Here is a 25,738-nt window from a genome sequence, read left to right as displayed (position 1 = left end):
TTTGACAGAAGGTGTAATATTGCCATATGATGCTATTCTATCACCTATATAATATGTTGCATACACTTGTACTGAATTCGAGAGAAAACCTGTTTTTCAGGTAGGTATACAAGCTGTCCTCTGTAATGGTGTACTGTTCAACTACGAACACTGGAGGGCAGATTCACTTAACATCAGCCAGTACGGTCTATTCAGCTGGAATTATGCACAAAATATTGTAACATATTGTAATTTATTGTTCTGATTGTTCACGCTTTGTATAAATCATGTCCCAGAAATCTGGGTGTTTATACTCAGCTCATGCAAACATGGCACACCAGCTGGCTAAATAGTCATTCATTTATGTATTTAAACAAATTCAAGCCGTGTCATATTTACAGGTGATCTCTAGCCAACTATTCAGGTCCTAAATAGGATGTGTGTGAATCTGAGAGGGTTGCACCTTCTTTTTCCATCCCTGCTTTTGTGTCCTCAAGAGACCAGATGGATTAACTGACAAATGCGACACTTATTGCTGGATGTTTTTCGACTGCAGCATCAGATATGTGTGCGTGCGATCCCTTCGACAACCTGTGTGTTATTGTGTGTCACTGCCAAACTGAGGAAGGGTTTAATCCCTAGTGATGTCTGTGTCTGTGCTGCTGTGAGTGTGTGCGCGCGTGTGTGTGTGCGCACACGCAATCGCCTGCATGAGTGAGATATGAGGGTAGCCAAAGGTTTTTTGGGGGGGGATTAGAAGCTCCTAAAATATTCGGATTGAGGTTTGCAGATGAGTCACACCACTAAAACGGCTCCACGGCGCTGAGTGGAGGTGTTTGTGTGTTTCAGTGTGTTGGGGCATTGCGGCCGTGCTCACGTGTGGCTTTGTGTGAGTCTACTGAAGAGGCTCACAGAATAGGAATCATGAAGCCTTGACCTGATCTGACCTATAGTTTGGTATCAAGCTAGTGGCAGAGGAGCTACACCTCCTTTAGCATTTAGCAGTTGAGTGTTAGAAATAAACCTTCAATCGCTGTATATGATCACATTCAATGTAAAGATTGCACTTTAAGGTTAGTTGGTGCATATGGAAGGTGATGTCAGTGCATGAAAGCGGTTTCGATTTATCAAATATACAAAAACAGAATTTACAATCACTTGCAACTAAACTCTATTAACTAACCTATTTGTCAATGCCAAGAAACTCAAACTCAATTCAGGAGCAGATGAGAGAAACCTGTAAAGCTGAAAGGGAGAACAGGTGGATCATCTGGAGCCATGTTAAGAAGAATTTGTCAAGTGTTAAATCAATATAGATGTCTGTCAAAACATTGCAAGTGTGTTTCCACGGGTCCACAGGTTAAGTGTATCCTCTAAAACAAATGGAACTTACAGGTATTTAAAAAAAAAAATTGATTACACTAATATGTCAAATGAAATATTAAACGTGCAATTAAAAAACTTGAGGAAATAAATACAACCATAATCATTTTACTTACATTTTATAGTCCGCTACTGAATCAACCCAATAGTGACTAAAAAGCCACAATCATGATCTAATGGTAAATGGACTGTACTTGTATAGCGCTTTTCTATTCTTCTGACCACTCAAAGCGCTTTAACACTACATGACATCATTCACCATTCACACCCATTCATACACTGATGACAGGAGAACCACACACAGTGACACCTGCCATCAGTAACTAACAACCACACACTGTAGTCGCAGCTACAGGAGCAATGTTGGGTTAAGTGTCTTGCCCAAGGACACAACGACATTCGGGTTAGCAGAGCCTGGGATCGAACCGACAACCCTCTGATTGGAGGACGACCGTGCTCCCCACTCACCCACAATCTGTTATAAAATTGTTCCTTTTCTGTACAAAAAGGTGTTTCTTGTTTTTCTCTAAGACAAAATGTGCTGACGCATTTGTCCATCAAGACATGGTATTTTTAAAATCAAAATTACTCTTCTGTTCAAAAAGGGTAAATATCCACACTACATTTATCCGCTCATCATTATCTGCTGATCTGTTAGTCTTTTTCTCCGTAGCATGCTCTTGGAAGCATAACCATAAATAAAACCGTGAACGGAACATGCTGTGTTTTGAAATGTTTTCACCGTGAGATCATAAAAGATTCTCGACTGAGGCGCTAATGAGTAGATGAAGCCAAAACACTGTGTTTCATTCTAAGACCTGAATATAGAGATGATCTGAGGTTCATATCGACGACTTGAGCCTAACAATGTGCTCCTGGACCTCCGTGGCCAAGTCACTGATGCTCCTGCTGAGGTCCAAAGGCAACACGTTCTCCTCGTCCGACGGAGGCTCCAGAACGGCGAACTGGGAACGCAGCAGGTCTGCTTTCATGTAGTGTCCCCTGCGGGCAGCCACCCTCTGCTGAATAAGATCGTAGTCGCCGTGTAGAAAGAGGAATAAGACGTGGGGGGGCGACGGAGGCGGGACTTCTCCGTCTGGACTGTTGGAGGAATCCAGGGCTTTGGAGCCATGGAGCAGAATCTGTCTGTACAGGCGTTTCAAAGCCGAGCAGGACACAAAGGCCTCGCAGCCTGAACCTCGTTCTCTGGGACGGGAACACAGACATGCAGAGAGCAAGTGAGGGCAGAACAAGTAATAACGGCTGAACTGAACACTGCGATGTTGTGTGCAAATGGGGGGGAAAAAAGCGAACCGTGGTCCCAAACAGCTGCAGGGAGGAAGAAAGAGAAACGAAGGGCTACGAGCAGATGAAGGCTGACTGAGTGTGCAGGAGTTGGAAAGGAAGCCTTTGATGTCGCTGCAGACGTTGTGGGAACGAGATGGCATACTTCTCAGCTCTCCCCACCTCTTCTCTACACGCTCGCTCACTTAATCTGTTTTTACTCTCCCAAAGTCCCTTTCCTCGCTCCCTCGTCTCAATTTTCAAAACCATCTCTGATAGTTTTGATCTTTTTTTTCCTGAAAATGTCCGCCTGCATACATTGCGCTCTGCCCATCGGCTTCATCTCCCTCTCTAAACACACAGTCTTCTACTCCATTTCTGTCATTAAAAAAAAACGTTGCATCTTTGGTACAAAATGTTCATTTCAGTGTACATGTGCAAAATAAATAGTCTGTGTGTGTGAAAGGTTTGTTGTTTGCTTTTACCTCTCAATGACTTCATGTAGTTTGAGAAGCCAAGGAAATCGGTCCTGAAGAAAAACAGCATAACCGTTTCATATTTCGTTATCAACAGCAGCACATTTGTTTCATCATCTACAGCAGCAGTTGTCCTCATTAAGAAATGTTTCCTTTGTGAATATTTGAAATATTTCTTTCTTAAAAACATCCAGCAATAACTTCCTTCAGCTCCGTTTTTGTCTCACGCTTTTATGAGGTCATCGCTGGCTTTTAACATTGTCAGAGTGCAGTGAAACATCAGACAGATTTTGATTTGAACTTATAATGATGAAGCAAGACAACCGTGAAATATTTAAAACTACATGAAGAAAGATGTAAAAAACATCAATCAAAAAAATAATCCTACATACAGAAATACAGAAACGCAGTAAAAGCTCTGGAAAGGTCTTTTATAGTTGATCTTCTTATACCAAGTTAGAACTCAACCATTTTTGTTTAATGGACACAAGTCAGAGTCTTTAAAAGGACCAGTCGGGATCTAAAACTGAGATCAGGCAGACAGACGTGGCAGCACTTAAACATCTTTGATTACACAGCAATCAGAAATAGAATCAATCCTAATTGGGTTACAACTGATCTGGTGTAACATGTATTTCCCATTAATGCGCCTTTTGAAATGAAGAGCTGAACTCGATTGAGAGGAATCCTATTCTCTCATATCCTGCTGAGTTATGCCAAGCTCAGCCTGCCAACTCTAATACTGGCATGAAAGACAGTGTTTCTGCTGCGGCCTGACTGTGATCTCACATTTACAATCGTTCTTAAAACTGCCAACTGTTGAGTATGTGTACAACATCGGACAGAGCAGGTCATAGAGTAATCGTACCCGACACTAAAAGCAGGTTTGTGAGTGGAAGGTTATCATTAGCCGCCAAACACTACTACTACAGCAGCCAAATGCCGGCGGCGGCTGCTATGCCCGTAAGCCCGTGAGTTCAAACATTGGCAAGTAGCCAGTCAATTGTTTGCAGGTTTACTTTTATTTTGAAAATCAGCATGGAGATGGGAAAAATATAGAAACATTAGACAAACAGGAAATGAATCCCTGTACAGAATGTATGGACTGTGGGCAACTTGCTAAGTTCTCTGTGGCTGAGACAATGATTTACTCTTACTTTAGAGAAACAGCTCATTCTGTAAATGACTGACATTTGATCTGAGCTGACAAGACCCACACACACACACACACACACACACACACACACACAGTGACAGACACAAATGTACCTGATCTGTAAGTGGTTCACCACGAGCCATCTTCTCGATGTTTCCCTGTGGGTGGAAGTGATCACCTTCATGCAGGGGCACGCCCAGCTGATGGGAGCAGACACACACACACACACACACACACACACACACACACACACACACACACACACACATATACAGTGTTACATCATACTGTGCTCAGATGCATTATGCTGGCGACTTATGTGTGCGTGGGGAAGGGGATGGATCAATTTACCTTTTCTGAGAGGAAGGCACCTAAGGCGCTTCTGCGTGAGAAAAGGGGGAAGACATAACAGACTTGACACATTAACACCGGATCTATTGCTTTAACGCGACACTTTTCTGCCACAGATTTACAGTAGCTAATAGCTGAGATCATTTGTGGGTAGCTACCTATGTATTTCAGCTGTTAAGTTTGTAAACCCCTTATGTGACTGCACTGCAGTTGGCTTTATTACTTTTCTCGGTAACCATTAAAAGATACCAGTCTACTGTAATTAAGTCTGTAGAGGCATTGATAGTTCATAAACCATCATCTAGATCAACAATGTAATCAAACAAATGTATTTTCCCCAGAGCATCCAGTCACCCTTTCTTCCCCATGTGACTTAATAAACTTAAATATGCTCTATACTTCTTGCTTAATAGGTCAACAGTAGGTAATACCTACTTCCCACAGCCCGAGACTCCCATAATGACGTAGATCATGCTCTCTCTGGGTCTTCACACACCTGAAGGCAGAAAAATACCTTTTTACAATGTTTGCATGAACTCCCCCATAGTGGACGGATCTTACACCCGGACACCTGCACCATAGAAACGTAGCATTAATGGACGTGCACGAGGTTGATCGAACCTACCGGTGGGGGCTTTTTATAAAGTGACGCGATCGTACCGGATCGTGTAGCTACTCGTGGTCTCAACCTTTAATCACTACAAAAACCTTCACAGGTGTTGTCCCCTACTAACCGTGTTTCATCTCAAACGATAACAAGCTACACGTAACCGAAGCAAAACGTCTGACGCTCTCACTTGCCAAATCACGTGATGACGTCACGAGCACGTCTGCTGCGTCATCACTTAAAGAGACAGTAGCCGTATGCGCACCACGGCTACAGTTTACCTCATTGTTACAGAAGATGAAAACAAGAGTTTATGGGAGCTTGGGCCGCAGCGGTGGGTTATTATTTTTTGAGCACCTTGACTTCTCAAAATGCTATAGGCAATACAGGTATTTACTCAAATGCACATGTTGATCCTCAAGTCAAAGGCAGTAATTGATCGTTTACATGCTATTAATGTGTAGATTTTTGTATTGTTTCACCGAGAGCATCGCCACTTATTTGACCCTTTAAAGAGCAACGTTTTTAAAGTCGATAAATAATCCACAGGGCGGGTGATTTGCTAGCTGGCAATCTGACACCACACACGTGGGATCATAATTGCAATGTGTGCATAGAGACAGACACAGAGACGAGAGAGAGAGAGAGAGAGAGAGAGAGAGAGAGAGAGAGAGAGAGAGAGAGAGAGAGAGAGAGAGAGAGAGAGAGAGAGAGAGAGAGAGAGAGAGAGACGGCAAACGCCATCCTCTTCTGCAGATCCTCCAGTGGGCAGGCAGGAGACGGATGCAAGCTCACCTCCCTCCCGCTCTGTTGCATCCATCCGTTCTCTTATCCATCCATTCCTGTCTCCATCCACCCATTCATTCATTCCCAAGGGCGTCACAGGCGGTGACAGGACGCGACTGAGAGGCGCTTCCGTGTATGCAAGCCCCGCGTGTGCCCTGGTCCTCCGTGTGTGTGGTAGCGTACGCGCGTGTCTGGTCCGCCTGTGGATCCGCTGCCATGAGGAGCTGAAACAGAACCGACAGAAGGATGAAAATGCTCCGGTTTCGTAGCCCAAGCATCCGCTCCTTGGACCAGGAGGTCCTGTGCACGATCCGGTTACTGGATGACACCGAGATCTCCTGCAGCATCCAGGTAGCCGAACGCTTTATCCACCGCGTGCATCTGCGATATTTTTCAAATGTCACGTGGACACCGCATATTCGTTCGTTTGGGTAATTGAACTGTCGATTTTAGGCTTTTAGATCTCTGCTCATTATCCTTTTCCCATCTTCACATTTGTGCGGCAAACACCCTTTGAGCACGCTGCTCCTCCATAGTGACCATGCTGCTGTGATTTACAGGAGAGGGCGCGTGCTTTTTGCTCCATACCAGAGAGGAAAAATAATCCAATACCCAAATAGTGAGACATGCTTATGTGTTGGGTCCAAGCAAGCAAGCAAGCAAGCAAGCTGTGACCCACACGAAGAGAAGTTGGGAGGAAGTATGATTAATGAAATGATGGAGCTGATGGGTGTGGTGGTGATGGCAGGGACGATGAGGGCAGAGAGGACTGCTGTTTGGCATGTCTATTGTAAGCAGGGAGGCTGGACAGGTGCTTGAGTGTTTTAACATCTGTGTTCTTGAGGTGTGCTTCCTGCCAGCTGGCTTAAAGTTGCCCTTTTGCACATATATCACTCGGGCAATTAGCTTTTCTTCTAAATACGGACATACGGAAACATATTTAAAGATAGGGGTTACCTTTAAATGTCTTAGTAAAAACAAATGTTTGAGAAATCTGAGCTGTGAGTTGAAATCATCAGCCTTTGAGATGAGAACATATGAACATTTCAACCCATGTAAAGTCACCTTCAAAATAAGAGCGGTACTTACACTCATTTACCTTTATTGAGCCATAACACCAAAAAAATAACAATTCTATCCATTACTTACCTTTTAATTTGGAGTTTAATGTTTCGCACATGACATTATGGCATTCAAAAAACGTCATATAGTCAGCAGATGGATGAAGGTGTGCCCAATGTCTTCACAGGATCATGATCTACTATCTGTTAAAGTTCAAGGTGTCTCACTTTGAGCAAAAGAGTTGTGCTGTTATGACCCAGAGCTGCAGCCCTGAACATGTGTTTCTTTTTATATGTTTGCCTGCATTAGCTTATTGCATTAACTGTCAGTGTTTCTGACCAGATTTGGGTTTCTAATGCACGATCAGACCTTTGGTTCAGCCAACTAAAACAGACATGGGAGGAATACAACCTGACAGCAGGCTTTAACTATTCCCATTTATGAGCAAATAACTATGAACCCCTTGGACTGCCTGAACAAAGGAAAACACGAGTTTCCATAAACAAATTAGATCATATGCGGCTCCTGGACCCCTCCAGGCCCGAGCTGAAGCTACAGCCAGAGCGATAAAAGCACAACGCTGTAAACATGCCAGCATGTGACGAACGATGGCAGAGCTCATACATGCATAAAAATGTGCAGTGCTTAACAGCATATAATCACTATGGTTATCCAATGATATTCTGTCTCCGGCATCACACCAAAGTGATAGCTTGTTGAGGAAGAGTTGAAGTTGCTCGTCTCACCTGCAGAAAGGTTCGTGAGGGGCCTCGGCCCTGATGTCCGACCCGATGAAAAAACCTCCGCATGTCAAAGTGTCCCCCTGGTCTCCTGCATGTAGCAGAGACAAGGAGGGAGAGGTTGTGTCTGTTTCTTTGTGTTGCAGCATCAACATGCATGTAAACCTGCGTGTTTGAGAGCGCAAACGTGTGTTAAAGTCTGTGTAGACGTCTGAGAACATCAGAGCGGGGCTTCTCACCGGGAGACGTGAAAAACTGGGAAAGTGTGAAGTGCTTTTAGCTGTGCTCAGTAAGGAAATGGACATTTATATTTCTAGCTGACCGCCCTTTCCGGGGCTTTCTTTAATGGCTTTGTGTTGCGGTGCTGAGTTGCTACTTCCTACATATTTCATGACAGTCTGTTCTCCTTATGCTACACTTCTGCTGCTCAGCAACGTCCCTTGTCCGCTTTCCACTTAGCAGGATCCATCTCTCATTTTCTTCCGCTCTGTATTATGCCTGTGTTGTTATTTTGCTGCTTTTCTCCATTTAGCTGAATACGTCCGGCGAGGAGGCCAAAGACAAGACTAGATTGATTGCCATTATAAACATAATGTGACGAACGTGTTCTTTGATTGTGGATGTAAACAAATATGTCGGTACTTGTTAGTTTACTTGAAGTGAATCGTCTATGCCCTTGTTCTCCGTTATCTTTCCTCTAAGGCATCAGCTCTTGACTTTGCATAAGACGTGGGTGCGTTAGCCTCGTCCCCTTGGGGAACGGCAGCGCAGGGATTAAATAAAGACCAAAAAATAAGTATAAAAATGAAAGCCAAGAGCCTATTTGATTTTTCCGCCCAAATTAAATGATGATTTATAGCTGGAATGATCACTTGTGTCTCATTACTGCAATCTAGAACACTAAAGCACCTTTCAAGTAGGCAGCAGTTCAAACTGCTTTGCTTATATAAAATTCACCACTGACAAATTGACATCCTTTATTTACAAACACTCTTATTTGAAACACAAAGTGTAGAACATAACATGTGAATCATCCTCACAGAATATTAATATAGTTACCCTTTTTTATTAATAGCAGATGATGATTATGATGAACACACATATTTGTGTATCAGGGAAAGCTGGATGGGTTTTTGCTTTTAATAAACAGACGCTGCGGTGCATAAAGTTGTTTTTGAAAATAATATATATTTCAGGTTCCGGGTCTCATACAAGGACGACAGTCTAGCAGCCAGCGCATAATTATTTTAAAGCTGTTGACTGTGACTATAAGAATAGCTTGGCAGCAGAATATAAAGCATGAATACATGTGTGTGTGTGTGTGTGTGTGTGTGTGTGTGTGTGTGTGTGTGTGTGTGTGTGTGTGTGTGTGTGTGTGTGTGTGTGTGCGTGTGTGTGCTGCATGAGTGTCTACAGCCTGCGGGGTTGAACGTCCAGCCTGCTGCGCTCATGTTCAGAGGTAATGTTAAGTCAGACCTGAGAGATGAGTGAAGATCAATACACTGTGACCTCTTCTACCTTCAGCTCTCCCACCCTTCATCCTCCTATCCGTCCTTCTCATTTTTCCTTCCCTTGTCCTCCCGGCTCTGCTCTGCCCTTCCATCCCCAATTATTCTCTGCTCCACTTTCAGCTTTTTATTTACCCCTTTTTTTCTCACTTTCTATTTTTACATCCCTCATCTATCCCCCCCATCTCCCTCCTCTATATCTACCCCCCCTTCTCTGTGACACGCCATTTATAATTAAGGGAGATCACTGTTCCTCATGAGGCCAACATCCATCAGCTGTCAGCGATGCGCCGCACCACGAGTGTGTGTGTGTTCGTTCTGACGGCGGGTTGAACCGTGGCTCACTTGGATGAAAGATTTAAAGTTTAAGTCACTGGCCCAAAGTTCTGCAATTACGGTCATTACATTGTGATGTAATTGAAAACATTACCTTGTGTTAAATTTAACTGTCGAAAGCTTGACAATATTTCCTGCCAGTTTCTCTTGTTTTGATTCCGTTGAATTCGCCTCATCCATGAATTACAGTCTATTTAAAGAAGCTAGTATTATTTTGCACTGTATCTGCCTTTGCATTTGAGAAGGTGTGTGAGTAGCTGAGGTGGTGTCAACCTTTAATCTACTTTACACTGTGTGTCTGTGATTCCGGGGCAGTGCTTTTGTTTTGGCTGGTCGGCATTCTTTGAAACAAGTTATAAATAGCATCATTTTTCTATTCTTACGCCGCTCGACGGGGCCTCTTTGATGCTTCTCCGAAGATGACTAAAGAGAAATAATCCCCTTTCCCGACTGGTGCTTGCAATCGAGAGGAGGCAGAGAGAGATGAGAGGGAGGGAAACAGAATCCAAAGAGAGAGAGAGAGAGATGGTTGATGGGACAAAATATACAATGACATGGTTGGTCACATTACATGAGCTGAGAGGATGATGGCAGCAAATCAACAGGGAGTAGGAAGGAGCAGGAGAGGAAACGAGGTGGAGCGGCTGAGGGAAAAACTGATTACCGTAATCAGATTAAAACATGAAACAAATTTAAAACGAGACTGGCAGACAGAGCAGATTTTGAAAAATGATGACAAGCTGAAAAAAAGAGGAAAGGGGAAACCAGAAAAGGGGGAAGGTGTGAGAGGCCAAATGTAATGGAAGTATCCAAAAAGAGGTGGAAATAGTCAAAGAATGAACCATAGAAAAGTAAAATTAAGAGATCAGAGGTCCCACATTGTGCTGATTTGATATCTATTCTCTTAATCATTCTTTACTCACCATCCGCATGCTCGGTGATATCCATTAGACAGATATTTAGAAAAGAGATATTTTTAGGCACCATGCAAAAATGTGACATATAGGCCTACTTACTGTAATAGTGAGTCAATAAATCTGTTCACAGTTAAAGTTATGAACATATTTACTTACTTGTAGCACAAACTACATTCTCCGTCTTTTGCAGAATTTCTATTTGAGTCACTCTATTATACAGCTGTTTTAAAAAATATTTAAAAATCCAAATGTTTAAAGACCTATCTTTAAGTCTTCAGCGTGGTTGGTAGAAGTCATCTTTCAATCAATACATTGTCTGTGGTTTATTTATGTTAATCGTCTATTCAAAACAGGTGAGCCTGCAAAACAAGTTAGACATAATGCAATTAAATTTATAGTATAATCCATTCAGCGTCAATATTGCATTAAGTCCTGGGCCAGTGTAATAAAATACATGATTGAACAATTAAATCACATCAAACTGTAACAATCTACACAACAAACGTGCAACATTTGTCTAGTTTAAACGTCAGTTCAACCACATCTGCATTTCTCTCGTCATTAAAAATATACAAAGTAAGTATCGGTAAGTAAACTTGTCGGTCTGTGTGACTATGTCATCATCATTATCATAATCATCATCATCAAAAAATGAACCAGCTTTTCCTGGGTGTACACACCATTGCTAATTTCTGTTAAATATCATAAAAGTGAGAGTCAGTCAGTGGAACGCACACACAGAGATAAACACACTAATTTGACAAAAACGAAATGCAAATAAGCAAACAAACACTCACGGGTTATTTCGTCGTGGATTGTTTGTTTGCCACAGCGTTCTAATCGTCGTGCGGTGCAAAGATAAGACGGCTGCTTGAATTCGACCACAGTGTGCACGTGCTCACAGCAGCGGCGCTGCGCTTCCCGTCATGCCGTCTTCATCATCTCTCATTCTGTGTGCTGCCGTCCTGTGAGTTAGTGTCCCGCTGTACGGAACCAGAGTGATGGCGATCCTCTGTGATAGGAAGGGGTTGTAGTCCATGTATTGATGACTTATGGCTGTGCCTCAACAAGCTTATCAGGATGTGCGGCCAGCCATGACTGTGCCTTCATGTGACGTGCTTTACATCAAGTGTGTTCGCATCTCTGCGGTGTGAGGTGGTGATACAGTAATTGATTTCTTTTCTTCTTCCACACTGGGACAAGGTCACAGAGATGGGAATGATTATAGGGGTCACATGTAAATGCGTTACATCTTAACGTATATTTCTATGTTCAATAATTCCGCACTAAGATATCACTGTAGATGATTGTTTCTTAAATGTATACTGACATCATCTATGCAGTGTAGCAAATCTGCTCGGTGCCGGAGAAGATCTTGTTCTTCTTACGTGTTTCAATGCAGAGATTTCAGGTTGATTATGATGATCTTAATTTGCGCTATTTAAAACAACATAAATTACCAAGTGCTTCATCATTTTAGATAATTGTCTAAAGAAGCAGGACAATGACAGACACAAGAACAACACATTTGACTGAAAACAAGAATGACACAAAAACAAAACCTAAATGGAAAAATCATCATTTTAAAGGGTTTAAACATCATCACATCATGTTCACCATCATCATTTAGTGTTGGTATGTATAACATGAACTTATTAGAACAGCCGAGTCTCATTCGTCTTGCAGGTATTTTTTGTTCTTAAACGTATTAAATATTTGACCTTATGAAGGCGCTAGAGCAAAACCAGGATCACCAAAAGGTTTTGCAAATCATCCTGAGGGTAACCTGAACGCCTGTAGTGAATTACATGCCAATCCATCCAATCGCTGTTCAATATGAACCCAATGAACACACCAACGTTGCCATCTATTAGGCCATGTAAAGTATTAGTAATTGAGCTAATTGTAAAAAATTATAGGAAGATTTTCATGCTACTGCAAGCGGATGATTTTGTCCTGATCCCATGTCTGTAGCTCCAGGGAAGAATCCATTACTGTTGAGGTTCGGGTTGAAGAGGTTAAACCCAGCACACTCCGATGTGCAGCTCATGAGATCAATACTTCACTAGAGCTGTGTGGGCTTCACTCTGAGACATTACTTTATTCTTGTCTCTTTATACTGCTTCGCTCAATTTACCCCGTCAGGTCTGAAACAAAGACCACCAGGATTTTCTTATGAAACATTTACTGATAAATGGTTATGCTTACCCTTCGTACAGCGGCTCCAGGGGGCAAACATGGGGCGAGAGACGGGGAACACCTTGGATTGGTCGCCAGTCAATAGCAGGGCTGCTGGAGACAAACAGCCATTCACACTCACACCTACGGGCAATTTAGAGTGACCAATTAACCTGATTCCCTGAGCATGTCTTTGGATTGTGGGAGGAAGCCGGAGAACCCGGAGGGAACCCAGAGAGGCCAGTGGGTGGAGTCGAACCCGGGACTTTCTCAGTGTGAGGATACAGTGCTAACCACCACACCACCATGCTGCCGCAGTGGTAAAATTGTCTTTTAAAATCCACTTCCTTGCTGGCTGGATGCATGCTGTGCCGCCAAACATCATTAAAACATCCAAAACATTTTGTTTAATATTTAGAACAGAAACACAAAGCTTGAGATACCAAATGCATCAGGTTGAGTTTTAATTAAATTACATTTTTTGGTGAAAAATAGACAATGTCTATAGACAAATATTGGCACTGCTAATAATTGGAGGACAACGGTGTTGTCACACAAGCCTGCTCACACACTCACCCTAATTGGCAAGTAGATTTGTGAATTGGTCCTCTATGGTCCCATATATATCTTTATTTCCCTGAGGAGCAAATGCAGTGATAACAAAGAAAAAAATACATAAATTAGTGAAGCATTTTTCTTCAAGCAGCTACCAGGTTCTAAAAATGATTTGTCTGAAGGAAAACAAGGGCATATCACTGTTTTTCACGTCCAACTACTCTCTCTATGTCTCCAGTGCCTCGCTGTGTGTGCCATTCACAGTGTGGGTTGGTTTCTTCATGCAGGGATTGCAGGAATATAACGCTTGCGCTTCAGCTCAGCCAATTAGGTATGCGCGTCATGAAATGAGTTGATAAGGACCAATCATAATTGAGCTGGCATGCATATTAATTAAACAACAACACTGTGTTTAATTGGGCCGAGGCACCCAGGGTCCTAGTGCTTGACCCGTTGTGTTCAAGGACTAAGAGAGAGTCAACGTTAGACTTCACAACTGCAGATGAATGAATGAAAATTCCTTTAAAATAGAGTTAAGTGTATCCAAAAATCTGTCTTTTTTGCAGGGAAGCGATTTATCTTTCAGGGAAAAGGTATTCTTTGTGGTACTTCTGCAGTGGGGTCTATCGAGGTCAAAAATACTTCGTCAGTTAGTTTAAAAGAAATGTTTTTTGTTTACTTACAGAGATGCAGTAGTAAATTATTGATTGTGTGTGTGTTTTTATATTCACTATGCTGATGGTTTCCTATTTATTTCTTCCCCTAAAGCTTTTTCGCTTGGTCTGCATCTGGTTGCTGTGGCAAAAACGGTAGAGGATAGATAGACACACTCGAACAAAGACGTCAAAGTGCACTCCGCTCCTGCTAAACTGAACACACTCTGCTCCGTGGCTCTGTTTAAGTGTGTGTGTGTGTGTGTGTGTGTGTGTGTGTGTGTCTGTGTGTTCAAGCGAGGCAGAGCGAGGAGCACTTTGCCGTCATTAGGTGAGATCATGTAGAGACAGGATGACCGGGTTAATTTTTAATGTCCAGCCTTTGGATTTATAAAATATGTATTCAGCCCTTGTTGGACATGACATAGACTCTTTACATTTCTCTTCCTCTTTGCCTCCCTCTCCTCAAGTCTCCATCGTTCTTTCACTCTTTTTTTAGCTCTTGTCTGCGCGCTCTCTCGTCCTTCCTCCCGGTGTTTGGCCTCGGTTCACTCCCTGTCTGGTCTTCTCTCTTGGTGTCCGTCTGCCTCCCTTCTCTCCAGAGAAGAACCCTCCAACCGAGAACCACACAGAGGAAAGGTGTCGTTTGATGAGCCTGCCGGAAACGGCTCGCAGCGGCAATGCTTTCGTTCTGCTTCTGCTATTTTTCTCTTGAGCGTGTGTGTGTCTCCGTCTGTATGCTCTTCAGATTTATCAAGTTGTTATCACTGTCATGGGATCAGCCAACCCCCCCCCTACACACACACACACCACTACCACCACGCACAAACACACACAGGCAGAGCCAGCATGGAGGCAACTACATCAACACTCACAGGGACACACACTTGATGTTAAAGCTTGCTTGTGTAACCGTGATACCGGTGTCTCTGAGATCACTAACAGCTGATTGTTGCCGTGGTGATGTTGCAAATACAATCGGTGTTGGGAAAACTAATCAACCACTAATTACATTAATTACACACAGAAAAAAATACTTATTACTTTGTTATTGCCTGACTAGTAAAATCAATTAGTTATATTGGTGTTACAGTTTTGTTCTTTTAAAAAACTTAAATTCCTCTACACACAAATTTTGTGTAAAAATAGAAAACATTACAACAATTGCAAAAAAGCAGTAGGTTACTAATTTGTACCCTTGCTATGCTGTTTGTGTCTGACAGTCAACAGCAGACTGCAGAACAACTAGAAATTATGTCAAATTAAATATTGATTCAATAATGTGCTCTGTGTAGCGTGTCTGTGTGGTTAGCCTATATGTGAACTCCTGTGTATTGCACACAGCGTACTCATTTTATTTTTAATTCTTATCATTGTTTGTTGCATTGTACATGCACTGAAAGTGTTGTTTGTCCTGCTTGGGAAGCTCTTCTGTTGATGCTGTCGTAGTGGACAGTCAACGTAACGTAATGTTTTTACTCAGCCCTTTCTGTTTTTACCATTTTTAAGTGGCTGCTTTGACATTTACAGAGACCATCTTGCTTTTTGCTTGTGGCCAAACTGTCAGCATCTTGAGTTTACTGCAATTACTGCACATAACAAGATTGTTTATTGACAAATGGAGCATGATTCATCAAGAAACGCATTTAAGCCTCGGTGAGAGATTGCAGTGTTTACCAAACACAACATGTTTGTGTAAGATGACTGCAGTGGCTGAACAGGGTCATGTATGGTGCTGATTTCAGGGTTTAGATGCTGTGTAAAAGGTACTTTTATTATTATTATTTTTACATTTTATAATTTTTCCTGCCTCAAAAGGTAAAATTGCTATTGTTTGTTCACGCAGGAGATTTTTTTTGAGAAGAGATGGACTGGAAGAGTAAAGGCTGCATCTTAGGGATGTATCTATTTTAAATAAATAACAATATTCATTAAGGTTGGAAACTATTTGACAATTAGCCCGGATGACATGAAATCTGAAAGAGGACAAGTGTTGACGCTGCTGGAGGTTAGGCGGGTGTAACATGACAATTATTAGTAAAATCTCCCCCATCATCACAAAGTTCATGGTGAAGATGTGGGAGGAGTCAGTGAAACTGATGAAACATTAGTTGGTAAAAAAATTCCCAAGGTCCAATCAAATTTGGATCGAGATGGTGGTTTATTGGTGTAACTGAACAAAGCGCTCTTTCATTTGATTTGCTGACCTGAGCGGTTTACTGAGAATCAAGCCTTTCAGCTAACAGCAGTGTTCACTCAGTCACTGTCAATGACTCATCTTATGGTGCGTATCAGATGCAAATATCTGCACATAGAAATGCTAAACTAAAAGCTAATGACACCACGTAAATCCTCAGCTTGCTTTTAAACTAAGACCAAAACAAACCAGCTGGTTACTGACACGGCAACCATTTGATGGAGGAGAAAAACATCCGGGTTTCTGCTCGAATCTCAAGCATTTCCTTTACAAGAAAACTGAGATGCTGTTAACTGAAAATCCCTATTATATCGAGTGGATGGAGTCCGATTTTACAGCATCCTGACGTTAGTGACGATTGGTAGTTACAGATTTTGGGGCTAAGGACCGATCTGTGTTGTGTCTGTTTATGTGTGTGTCTCCAAATTAATCCGGCATCTGCAATGTATGTATGCAATGAGCAAATACTGACAGTGCAGCAGGTAATAAATGCTGAGTGATTATGTGTTATTTCATCTGCATGTTAGGAGGCTGGAATATGACCTCAGGAAACATTGAAGCTACGAGATCTAAAAGTCGCTGACACACACGTTTCACCCTCACAGAAATACATGTACATCAGGGAAGTATCACCCAGAGGACTGTTTGCTGTGGCGCAGCGATGCAGCTGTGAGCGTTATGGGATTCATCATCACCGCGGAGGGGAACATTGCTTGGAATGAAAGTGGCTGACTGCTCACCACACAATGCCCTTAAATTCTAACATTTGTATGTTTCATGTATTTACAGAGGGACACCAAAGGTCAGTTCCTGCTGGACCATGTGTGTAACCACTACAATCTACTTGAGAAAGACTACTTTGGTATTCGGTATGTGGACCCCGAGAGACAGAGGGTAACTATCACACGTCTGATGTCTGATGTCTTTACTATACTTGTGTTATCCCTCCAAAAGTCCAAAATTCAAAGATATGCAGTTTAAAAATCTGTTAGACAGAGAAGGAGGCCAATCCTCAACAATATTTGTTGTTTGTTTAACAGTAAATCAAATGATTAACCAAAGTGGTGACGGAATTGAAGAACTGTCTCATGATCAAGGGGAAAATAAATAGTTGTAAAGTTGCACCCATTAAACCCATTTTGTTTGTATTCATTTTTCATGAAACATTACAGTGGAAAGAAGTGCCCAAATGAATACAAGTTGTATTATCTCTTGATCTAGATATTAAGCCTCTGTAGCATACTTTTCTTATCCAGACATTTATAAAAAACAATTCCCCATCAAAAGTAAACGTGTGGTCGCACAGAAGAAGAACAAGAATAAAAACTCTAGTGACTAATAGAATACTGCTCCACCAGCCAAAGTGTGATGGGCCGGATGCCGGAGGCAGTTCAACTAATAGAAATATGCAGCCGAAATCCGTCTGCATATTTCAAACAGCGCTCACACAGAAGAGACCAGGCGCTTTGTCTCTGCAGAAGCTCTGACGGCCTTCAACGAGAAAACCAGAACAACAACACCAACATCATGAGTACAATAGAGTACGGTGAAGAAGAAAAAAATGATGGCATCAGTGGTTTCTATCTTCTTGCGGTTGTTTCAAACACTTTATGTTGTGATGAGTTTGAATGAATGTCCAAATGTGCCAAATGGATGCAGGGTAAATCCTGTGCAACGTTTCCTAAAGCAAAAGCAAGAAGAGATTTTTGATTTGTAATTGAAATTACAAAATCTTCCTTTTGTAGCTGCTCCGCTCTAAAAGTGAATATCCTTGTGTGAAGGTAACATTGGTCTTCTCTTTCTGTCTGTCTCCGTCCCTCAGCACTGGCTGGAGCCCAACAAGCCTGTGGTGAGACAGATGAAGTGTAAGTGTCACTTCTGCTCCCTTTGTGTTGTTCTGTGTGTTCTGCATCAGTGTGAGTGCGCACAACAATGAACACGGCAACCAGACGGCGGCGCAGAGACTCTGACACATAAAGAGCCTCGGCAGCATGCGCACAAAGCCGCCAAAGCCACTGGACGTTTGAACAATTTAAAAAGCAAACACATCACGGTGTACGCTTGTTAGATGGGTCATGACGTGTGTTTTTTTTTTTCCACTGCGCAAATAAAATGTGTCTCATCCCCGGGACACGTAGCTCACATTACCACTCACTCAGACGGCCCCACAGGCAGACAAACAGAGACAGACAGAAGGACACAACAAACCGCCGGAGGGACAAGTGACCCATCTATGAATAAACTAATAGACAAAGTGAAATGCAAAGTCAGAAGGCAGCAAACATCAAACTAGTAAACAGGCGGCCTTCAGTAGACGTGTACAAGTTAACGGGGACAAGTGTCGGGGTCGGTGATCGGGGTCGGTAAGTGATGATGGATTTAAATATATGGAGAATACTTAAGACTACACTAACCACATACAGCGACACAGAGTGTGCAGGTTTTTGTCAACCATCACCAATGAAAGGATGCAGATCTTATCTGAGCACCGGTACATTGGAGTCTTCGTTGCTTTGGGTTAATGTGAAGTTGTCATTAAACTTTTAAGACCTTTTCAGGGATACGGATGAACTGATTGTCGATGGACTGTTTCACAATCTGCTGCTCACAACCTTCTTACGTTTGGTTTTTATTTCCCTCTTGATGTTTTCTTCTCATACAACTCATATTAGACGATGCCCATCTTCTTATGCTATGCTACGAATCAACAAGAACATTGCAACAATTTGACTATTGTTCAAATGTAGAATCCATTTACTCAAGTACTAAATTGTATTGTAAAATCTATACTTTTTACTTCTCTACATCAATACTATAAGTACAATGTGATGATAATGCTTTTACCCTGTAGTCTAGATTATTACTGTATTATTGTGTATTTTGACACCATAGTTAACTGAGATCTTTATCTCTTCCTCCACTGATTTAGACCAAAGTATTTAAACACATTTTCCCTTTCCAGCCACCTATTATCAAGAAGCAGACATTTTATTTAGAATCCAATGCACCTTGGTGTGTCCTCAACCTCTTCTTTCATATTTTTACACTTCTACTCAAGAAAAATTGTCTTTATAATGGACTGAAACCAAATCTCAACAGCGGTGCTCGTCAATCATCTGTGCAATCAGCTAAAACATATCTGAACTTAGCCCAGCCCTTTAAATTACTATCCCGTGCTTTCTGCGCTGCCATAAATTAATAAAGGAGCTGTTAGCGGCGCGCTCTGCTTCATCGGGACATGTGCGTGAGGGGAGGAGGATGGAGCACGGGGGGATGGATGGAAGAGAGGAAAAGAAGGGGGAAACGAGTGATACAAAGGATATGCGTGTGTGTGGGTTAATTCAGAGGGGCAGAGAGAGAGGAAACAGTGCAATGAAATTGCTGAAGAAAGAAGTCACACTAGGGAGGAAAACACTGGGAAAATAGGAAATTTGAGAGATATTCGGAGATGAGAGGTTGAAGAAAGATGAAAGATGGAGAGTTAAGAGAGCGCGGCAGAGGACGAGTGGTGAATAGATCTGAATCGTACCGACACAGTGTGTGTTTTGTGCCAACTCACTTTCCCCTAAAATGCTTTTGATTTTGTTTCTTTTTTAAATTTTTAAAAGCATCTGGTCCCCTAAGCCAAAAAGCAGCTCAAATTCTTTGAGCGCGGGCGGGAGGATTGCGTCTTTCATATCGCTGAGCATGTATAATGTAGATGTGTGCTGTTTTTCATAGCTAGACAATACCGCAGAGGGTCCCCCCCATTAAAGACAGAGCGGTGAGGGCAAGTTAGATGACATTCTTCTTCCTCTTCTGCCATTTTCTGCCTCCTTTTCTGCTTTTGTGGTTCAGTTTATGGTTGTGTTGTATGTCCTGTGAGGACAATTGAACTGCAACATCGCTGATTTGTCATGTGCAAAGTTTTTGCTACACCCTAAAGTGACCAGCAAAGAAATTTGAACAGTGAAATCTTTACTACAATAATTGCTAGACACATAACAGCATGTAAATACTCTAATATTAACCACAACGCATTGACTTTTGAATGCATGGACTCCAGGTGTGAAGTTTATACTGCCTCATTCGAGACATTGTGTTCCAGGCCGCGTACTTCAGTTTCGTAAACATTTCCTTTTTCCCCACATGTGTCAGTAAGCATTCTATTAGTACCAGATGCAGACAACAAAAAGGCACTGGCAGTGCTTGAATAAAGAAATAATATTGACAGGAAACAGAACGCAAACAGCTCTTCTGTTGCAGCTGACGACTTCAATAAGTAAACTCCAATATTAGCATGCGTGTGCACCAATGTGTGTTAAAGTGCTATTCTGAGAGATCAGTGAGACTCTGGGAGGCAGTTTAGCCTGCTGCTGTCGTATGATCCGAGCACCATGTCATTGTGCGTGCGTGTGTGTATTTTACCATGCCTATCAAACTGTCATTTAAAGCCCAAATGTTTTTCCGGCCGCAGCTACACACACAAACATACACACACACAAGCACACACACAGCAGTAATGAAATGCATCAGATCAAAGGGAAAGCGTGGCGCACTAAATGTTTGTGTGTACGTACGTGTGCGTGTGCGTGCGTAACGTCTAATTACTGTAATTATCAAATGACTCATCTGCATTAGAGGCGTAACCTGGTTTCTTTTTTTGTCTCCGTCTTCTATTTCTCCTCCGTTTGGCTTAATCCTCACTGCTGTGCTCCTCTTCATTTATCTCTCTTCTCTTATCTCGCCTATCCTCTTTTTTCCCCCTCTCCTCTCCTAATCAAAGACATCTTATTGTGTTCTTTCATCTTCCTCCTTCCTTCCTTCGCTAAATTCCTCTCTCTTCTAAGTGGTCTTCTCTTGTTTTCAGCAGCTCACCAGCCGTACACCATGTGCTTCCGGGTCAAGTTTTATCCACACGAGCCGATGAAAATCAGGGAGGAGCTCACCAAGTAAGAACTAACACACACACAATATATAGTAGGTTTATGAGGGATGACGCAATGTGAGAAAGTGTTGAAAAAAATAAAGAAAAAAGACCCTGACTGACTTTTTAGTGCCACATGTTCATACACATACGCTTAATTTCTATAGCTTGATGGTAAAGAAGTTTAAGGTTGAAAAGGTTAAAAAAAGGATCCAAGATAGTGGCTGTTTATATGTTATTGACAGCCATAGCAGACATGCACGTAGTCTTTCAAAAAGAGCAGTGTTTAGTTATCAGAAAATGTAAGAGCCTCAACTCATAATATTAATATTAAAATATTAATATTAAAACATTATGTTTTTACACCACACTTTTGATTGTTGGACTATCCAAGCATCCACTTCCTTCTCGTTTTTGAAAGAAAATATAATTACTTACTCAATAGAGAAATACTGATGTTTCACCAGGTGCTAATGTCAAAATGCAGATAGGCAATAGAAAGGTTGTCTTTCACTCATTCGTCACACAAAGTATTTTCCCGTGTGAAGTTAATGACCAGCTTCAAACCTTCTTTCAGTGTTCGCCTCCTTTGCCTCCTCAGGCAATTATGTCCCTTATTAAAACAACCTGTGCGTGGTAGATGTGATTGGAACAAACACATTTCTGTTTTAAGGAGTCGCTGTAACTTCTGGGGTAAGCGGTAGTTCACACAAACTTTATAATGACCCTGAATACTGATGCACACGCACACACATACACACAAACACACACACACCTTCTCTCAGGCACAGCGAGAGAAGCTCTCTCAGCAGGGAGCTTTCCAGTTCTTCGTCCCATCTGCGCTCACCGACTGGCTCCTTTCCTCCATCCTTGCTTTGCCATCTTTCTCTCCATCTCTCCATCTCTGCAGTCTACACAGTTTTTTTTATTTTTATAGCTGGTGTCTCCTCTCTCCCTTCTGTTGGTCTCGCTCTGTCCTCCTGCTCCCTACCGGCCCACTCAGCTCCCAAAGGTGTCCCTCCACATCTCTCCTCTAATGTGGGCTTAACTGTCCTCAGCGATTAGAACTTGAACATTGTCAACCTCACTCCCCTTTTCTCTCTGTTTTCTGAGCTTCACCTGTCGTTTCTCTCTAGATTGTATGTTTATGGTCCTTGCATTGAAACAACTAGATAGAACTGCATTTGTATGTGTTCATCTACTTTTCTGGCTCGTCTTTGAGAGAAAGCAAACCCAATCTCCGTATGCTCAAGGAGCACAATTACACTACATTGATATGGATGAATCGGGAGTGGACATAAAATCAAGCTAAATTGAAAATTCAGAAGAGTCAGTCAGTGATGACATCCGATGAAATTCTCGCTATCAAGTTTTTTGGGGAAAGATTTTTTTTTTTACCATGAAAATCCCCCAAAATATTATGCTAATGTGTGTGTGCTGCATGTGCTCCAGTTCGCAGGATATCATTTGCAACCAAGCAAAGCAACCGAGTATTGTTATTAATCACATCCATAACCAATACTTTGTCCGTGCTAAAGCAGAAAGTAAGGTACATTACTTCATATCTACTGAAAGTCAGCATGGGTTCATGTAAAGAAAAGTTTGAATTACGTAAATGTCTCCAATTGACATTCTTGTCAGGGAAAGGATGCAAAAACCCTTCCAATGAACACTGTATATGTCGTCTCCGTTGATGGAGTTGAGCATTAGCTCACCTGTACAGGTGTATTGAATGGATGTAACTCATAGATATCCCGCTGTGTAGTCAAGACACTGCTGACAAATTAAACCTCATGTAAATTAAAAGAGTAATAATAAAACCACAGTGTGGGAGAAGTAAGGACAGATTGATTGAAATAAACTGGCTTGGAATATTCAATACATTTATGAGGTCTAAAGATTTGTAGTCATTATGAAATATGATTATATTCCATACCACATCAATTAATGGAGGATGTACAGATGATGGACTTCCAAACACATACGTCAAGAGGAGCATAAAGGTGTAACTGCAGGATTGAAACAGGAGTTCAGGGAAGGAAGTAGACTATGGAAAGAAGAGGTATTGCTGCATGTGACATACGAGAAGGACAAAATTAAACACAACGAAGAAGGCATTTAAATAAAGAGTGCTGAGGCCAATACGAAAAACCTGCATGCCGGTTTTGTTGCTTCGGTTTTGTGGCTACATCAGCAGGCTTTTTGCACCGTTGCATCGTTCACGCTTCTCGTCTGCGGCTTCAGTTACACCATTTAAATGGGTGAGTTGATTTTGGTGTGAGTGGGTGAAACTCACCTGTAGCCATGGCTACCCTATACTTTCAGCATGACTTTCATTTCTTGTCTCCTCGGTAACACCAGACAAATGAGCTGGTCAGCAGCATGCTTAAACTTCCATTAAAGCCGTCTCCATAGTAACCACAGGGCCAGTCACTGCTGTACGGGTAATTGTTTTCATGGCAATGTTGGCTTTAATTGCCATAGTAGCACAGATAGACCATCATGGGACTGTGTGGGTTTTATGGATTTCATTGCTAAACATCTGGAACAATTAAATGTAGCATCCTACTATACACCGGCTTGCTGTGGACCAAAGACGCTTTCTATTTGAGTAACAAATATCAAGCTCATTCAGCACAAACACACATTTCTTTCTTCTTAACTGTGTGTATCCAGGTATCTGCTGTACCTGCAGCTGAAGAGAGATGTCTACCACGGTCGTCTCCTTTGTCCTTTTGCTGAAGCTGCATATCTCGGAGCCTGCATCATACAGGGTGAGGCCAGTGATCTGCTGATTTTCTTTCTGTTTCTGAGCTGTGTGATCACTAGAACTGTGGCGTTTAAACAAGTAGATGCGTACATGACATCATTGATGGCCCTTGGTACATTAGTGCTGCTTGTAAGGTTTTAATACTGTAATTTGTATATTAATCAAGTTTATCGCTCAGTGTTCTGTAATTTAATTAGCAGTCACTGCAGGAATTTGGAGCCGATCAAATATTTAATTAATCCTTTCTGTAGCCTATTATTTTGTTTTATTTATCTACTGGATGCATATATGGATGTGCTTCAGAGTAATCTAGAAGATATTCTTAACATTCATCATTTTCATTTGAGGTAGTTTATATTGTTTATTTTTTTAAATCGGTTTACAGTAGGCAACTTTTGGCATCTTCTTTAAGCGCTCTGCTTTTAGTGTTGTTTATGTTTCTGTGTGACTTGTTGTGTGATGTTGATGTGACTCGGTAACAGCAGAACAATCTAGATTGTTACTACCGTAGTAAAATTCAAACAATGTTTTTTTTATAGTTTGGAGTCAACTGTCTCTTTAACACTCAATATAATTAGGTTATGCCCATTAGGTTATCTCCATTTGTTCTGCTCCGATCTCCAATAGGAGCAGTCCTTTCTTCATCTTACTAGTACATACAGGTTAATAATGTGCATTATGAATAGAACTAGCTGAGCTGTATGATACAAACGAATCCCCTCTGGCTGATACACACATCTTTGAACTTTGCAAACACTCGGCTCATGTCCGCAGAGAGCAGAGCGTGACTGGTGAGTTATCTCGACCCAGAGAGGGTCCGCAGCGCATCACTGGCTGCTCTGATTAACGACGGCGGGTCCCTGTCCCACTTTGTCAGGGTGTTGATTACAGAGCTGGAGGATGGGATGAGGATTATTGTTTAATTAAACTCCAGGCAAGTTTCATATTTAACCTTTATTGTGACTGCTCATTAAGAACGGATTTGGAAAGAGAAATTAGTGTCTGTTACGGCTTTGTACTGGATTAAAAAAAGGCATATTTATCAATCAAGGTTATCTTAACTGCTTAATGCGAGTGTGCTTATTCTCCCGTGGAACTGGAAATGTTTCAAAAAGAGTTGTCTCCCTCTGCTTTCGTCTCAACTGCCTTTAGATTTGCTGATGATGCAAATATATGAAATCAGATTATAATAGCAATACATCTCATTCTCTTTCTGGTCAAGACCTTGATGAGAAGATTGATACAGCACTCACAACTATTTGTTGAAAGCAGGGCCAACAACTACTTAGCTTAGCATGTATAGACTAGATACCCATCCAGACGCCATTTCCCGTGTGTTTGACCATTGCTCCACTGACATCACTGTCCCATCACTGTCTTCAGCCGAGCTCGGGGACTACGACCCGGAGGAGCACCCGTCAGACTACATCAGAGACTTCAAGCTGTTCCCGAAACAATCCCTCAAACTGGAGAGGAAGATTATTGAAATACACAAGAACGAGCTCAGGTGAAAAACCCACTGCGTTTGTGTGTGTCTGCTGGGGTCTTTTGTTGTCTGAAGATGTTTGATTTTAATGACAGGCGTGGATGCTCACTCCTGTGATCTGTGTTTGCAGACAACGCGACGCGTTCTGTTGTTCTGGCAAGAGACAAGATTGGATGATACCCAGAGATGTGTGGTGCATTGTGTGCAGAGGTTATATAATACAAACTTAAATGACTTTGCAGGGGAATGAGCATGAATTGTTGATTTCCAGCTTAGTTTTGAAGCCGTGTTGGCTACTATGGGATTTTCTGAATTTGCATTTGGATTCAAAACAACCTGGAGGAAGTAAAATGAGCTGGATGTATTAAGGGGCAAAACTCTGGCATGTTCTCTCCTTCATGAGAGCAG

At 41.9% G+C, this 25,738-nt stretch overlaps 2 protein-coding genes across 5 annotated transcripts in view; one reads left to right on the top strand and one right to left on the bottom strand.

The window, feature by feature from the left end:
* Nucleotides 1-325: 325 nt before the first annotated feature.
* Nucleotides 326-5,469, bottom strand: LOC120830713 (putative gluconokinase). The gene is made up of 6 exons (XM_040195558.2): nt 5,255-5,469; nt 5,065-5,125; nt 4,630-4,660; nt 4,392-4,478; nt 3,132-3,175; nt 326-2,568 (listed from the first exon to the last, which is right to left on the bottom strand). Exons 2-6 carry the CDS (start codon nt 5,100-5,102, stop codon nt 2,205-2,207), a joined length of 564 nt encoding a protein of 187 aa, XP_040051492.2. The 5' UTR covers nt 5,103-5,125; nt 5,255-5,469; the 3' UTR covers nt 326-2,204.
* A 521-nt stretch (nt 5,470-5,990) lies between these two features.
* Nucleotides 5,991-25,738, top strand: part of frmd3 (FERM domain containing 3) — a 40,878-nt gene continuing 21,130 nt past the window's right edge. For 2 of the 4 annotated variants that reach the window (XM_078087397.1, XM_040195545.2), the window contains exons 1-6: nt 6,233-6,373; nt 16,958-17,062; nt 17,991-18,033; nt 21,018-21,099; nt 23,751-23,848; nt 25,228-25,351. In XM_078087397.1, coding sequence (XP_077943523.1) covers nt 6,269-6,373; nt 16,958-17,062; nt 17,991-18,033; nt 21,018-21,099; nt 23,751-23,848; nt 25,228-25,351 — 557 coding nt within the window. In that variant the 5' untranslated portion in view covers nt 6,233-6,268. Of the gene's footprint in view, nt 6,374-16,957; nt 17,063-17,990; nt 18,034-21,017; nt 21,100-23,750; nt 23,849-25,227; nt 25,352-25,738 lie in introns of all 4 variants that reach the window. The other 2 variants (XM_078087398.1, XM_040195546.2) reach the window with 2 other exon arrangements.

This window comes from Gasterosteus aculeatus, chromosome 13, assembly GCF_964276395.1.
Source record: "Gasterosteus aculeatus chromosome 13, fGasAcu3.hap1.1, whole genome shotgun sequence".
NCBI classification, from domain to species: Eukaryota; Metazoa; Chordata; class Actinopteri; order Perciformes; family Gasterosteidae; genus Gasterosteus; species Gasterosteus aculeatus.
Note: the sequence above shows the minus strand (reverse complement) of the source record. Positions and strands in the feature narration are given on the sequence as shown.

Bases quoted from the DNA above. Each gene is read 5' to 3' on its own strand.
- LOC120830713 (XM_040195558.2), bottom strand. From the start codon at position 5,102: ATGATCTACGTCATTATGGGAGTCTCGGGCTGTGGGAA. The intron at 4,661-5,064 runs GTAGGTATTACC...TTTCTCACGCAG, and splicing joins GGAGTCTCGGGCTGTGGGAA to AAGCGCCTTAGGTGCCTTCC. The intron at 4,479-4,629 runs GTAAATTGATCC...TGCTCCCATCAG, and splicing joins GTGCCTTCCTCTCAGAAAAG to CTGGGCGTGCCCCTGCATGA.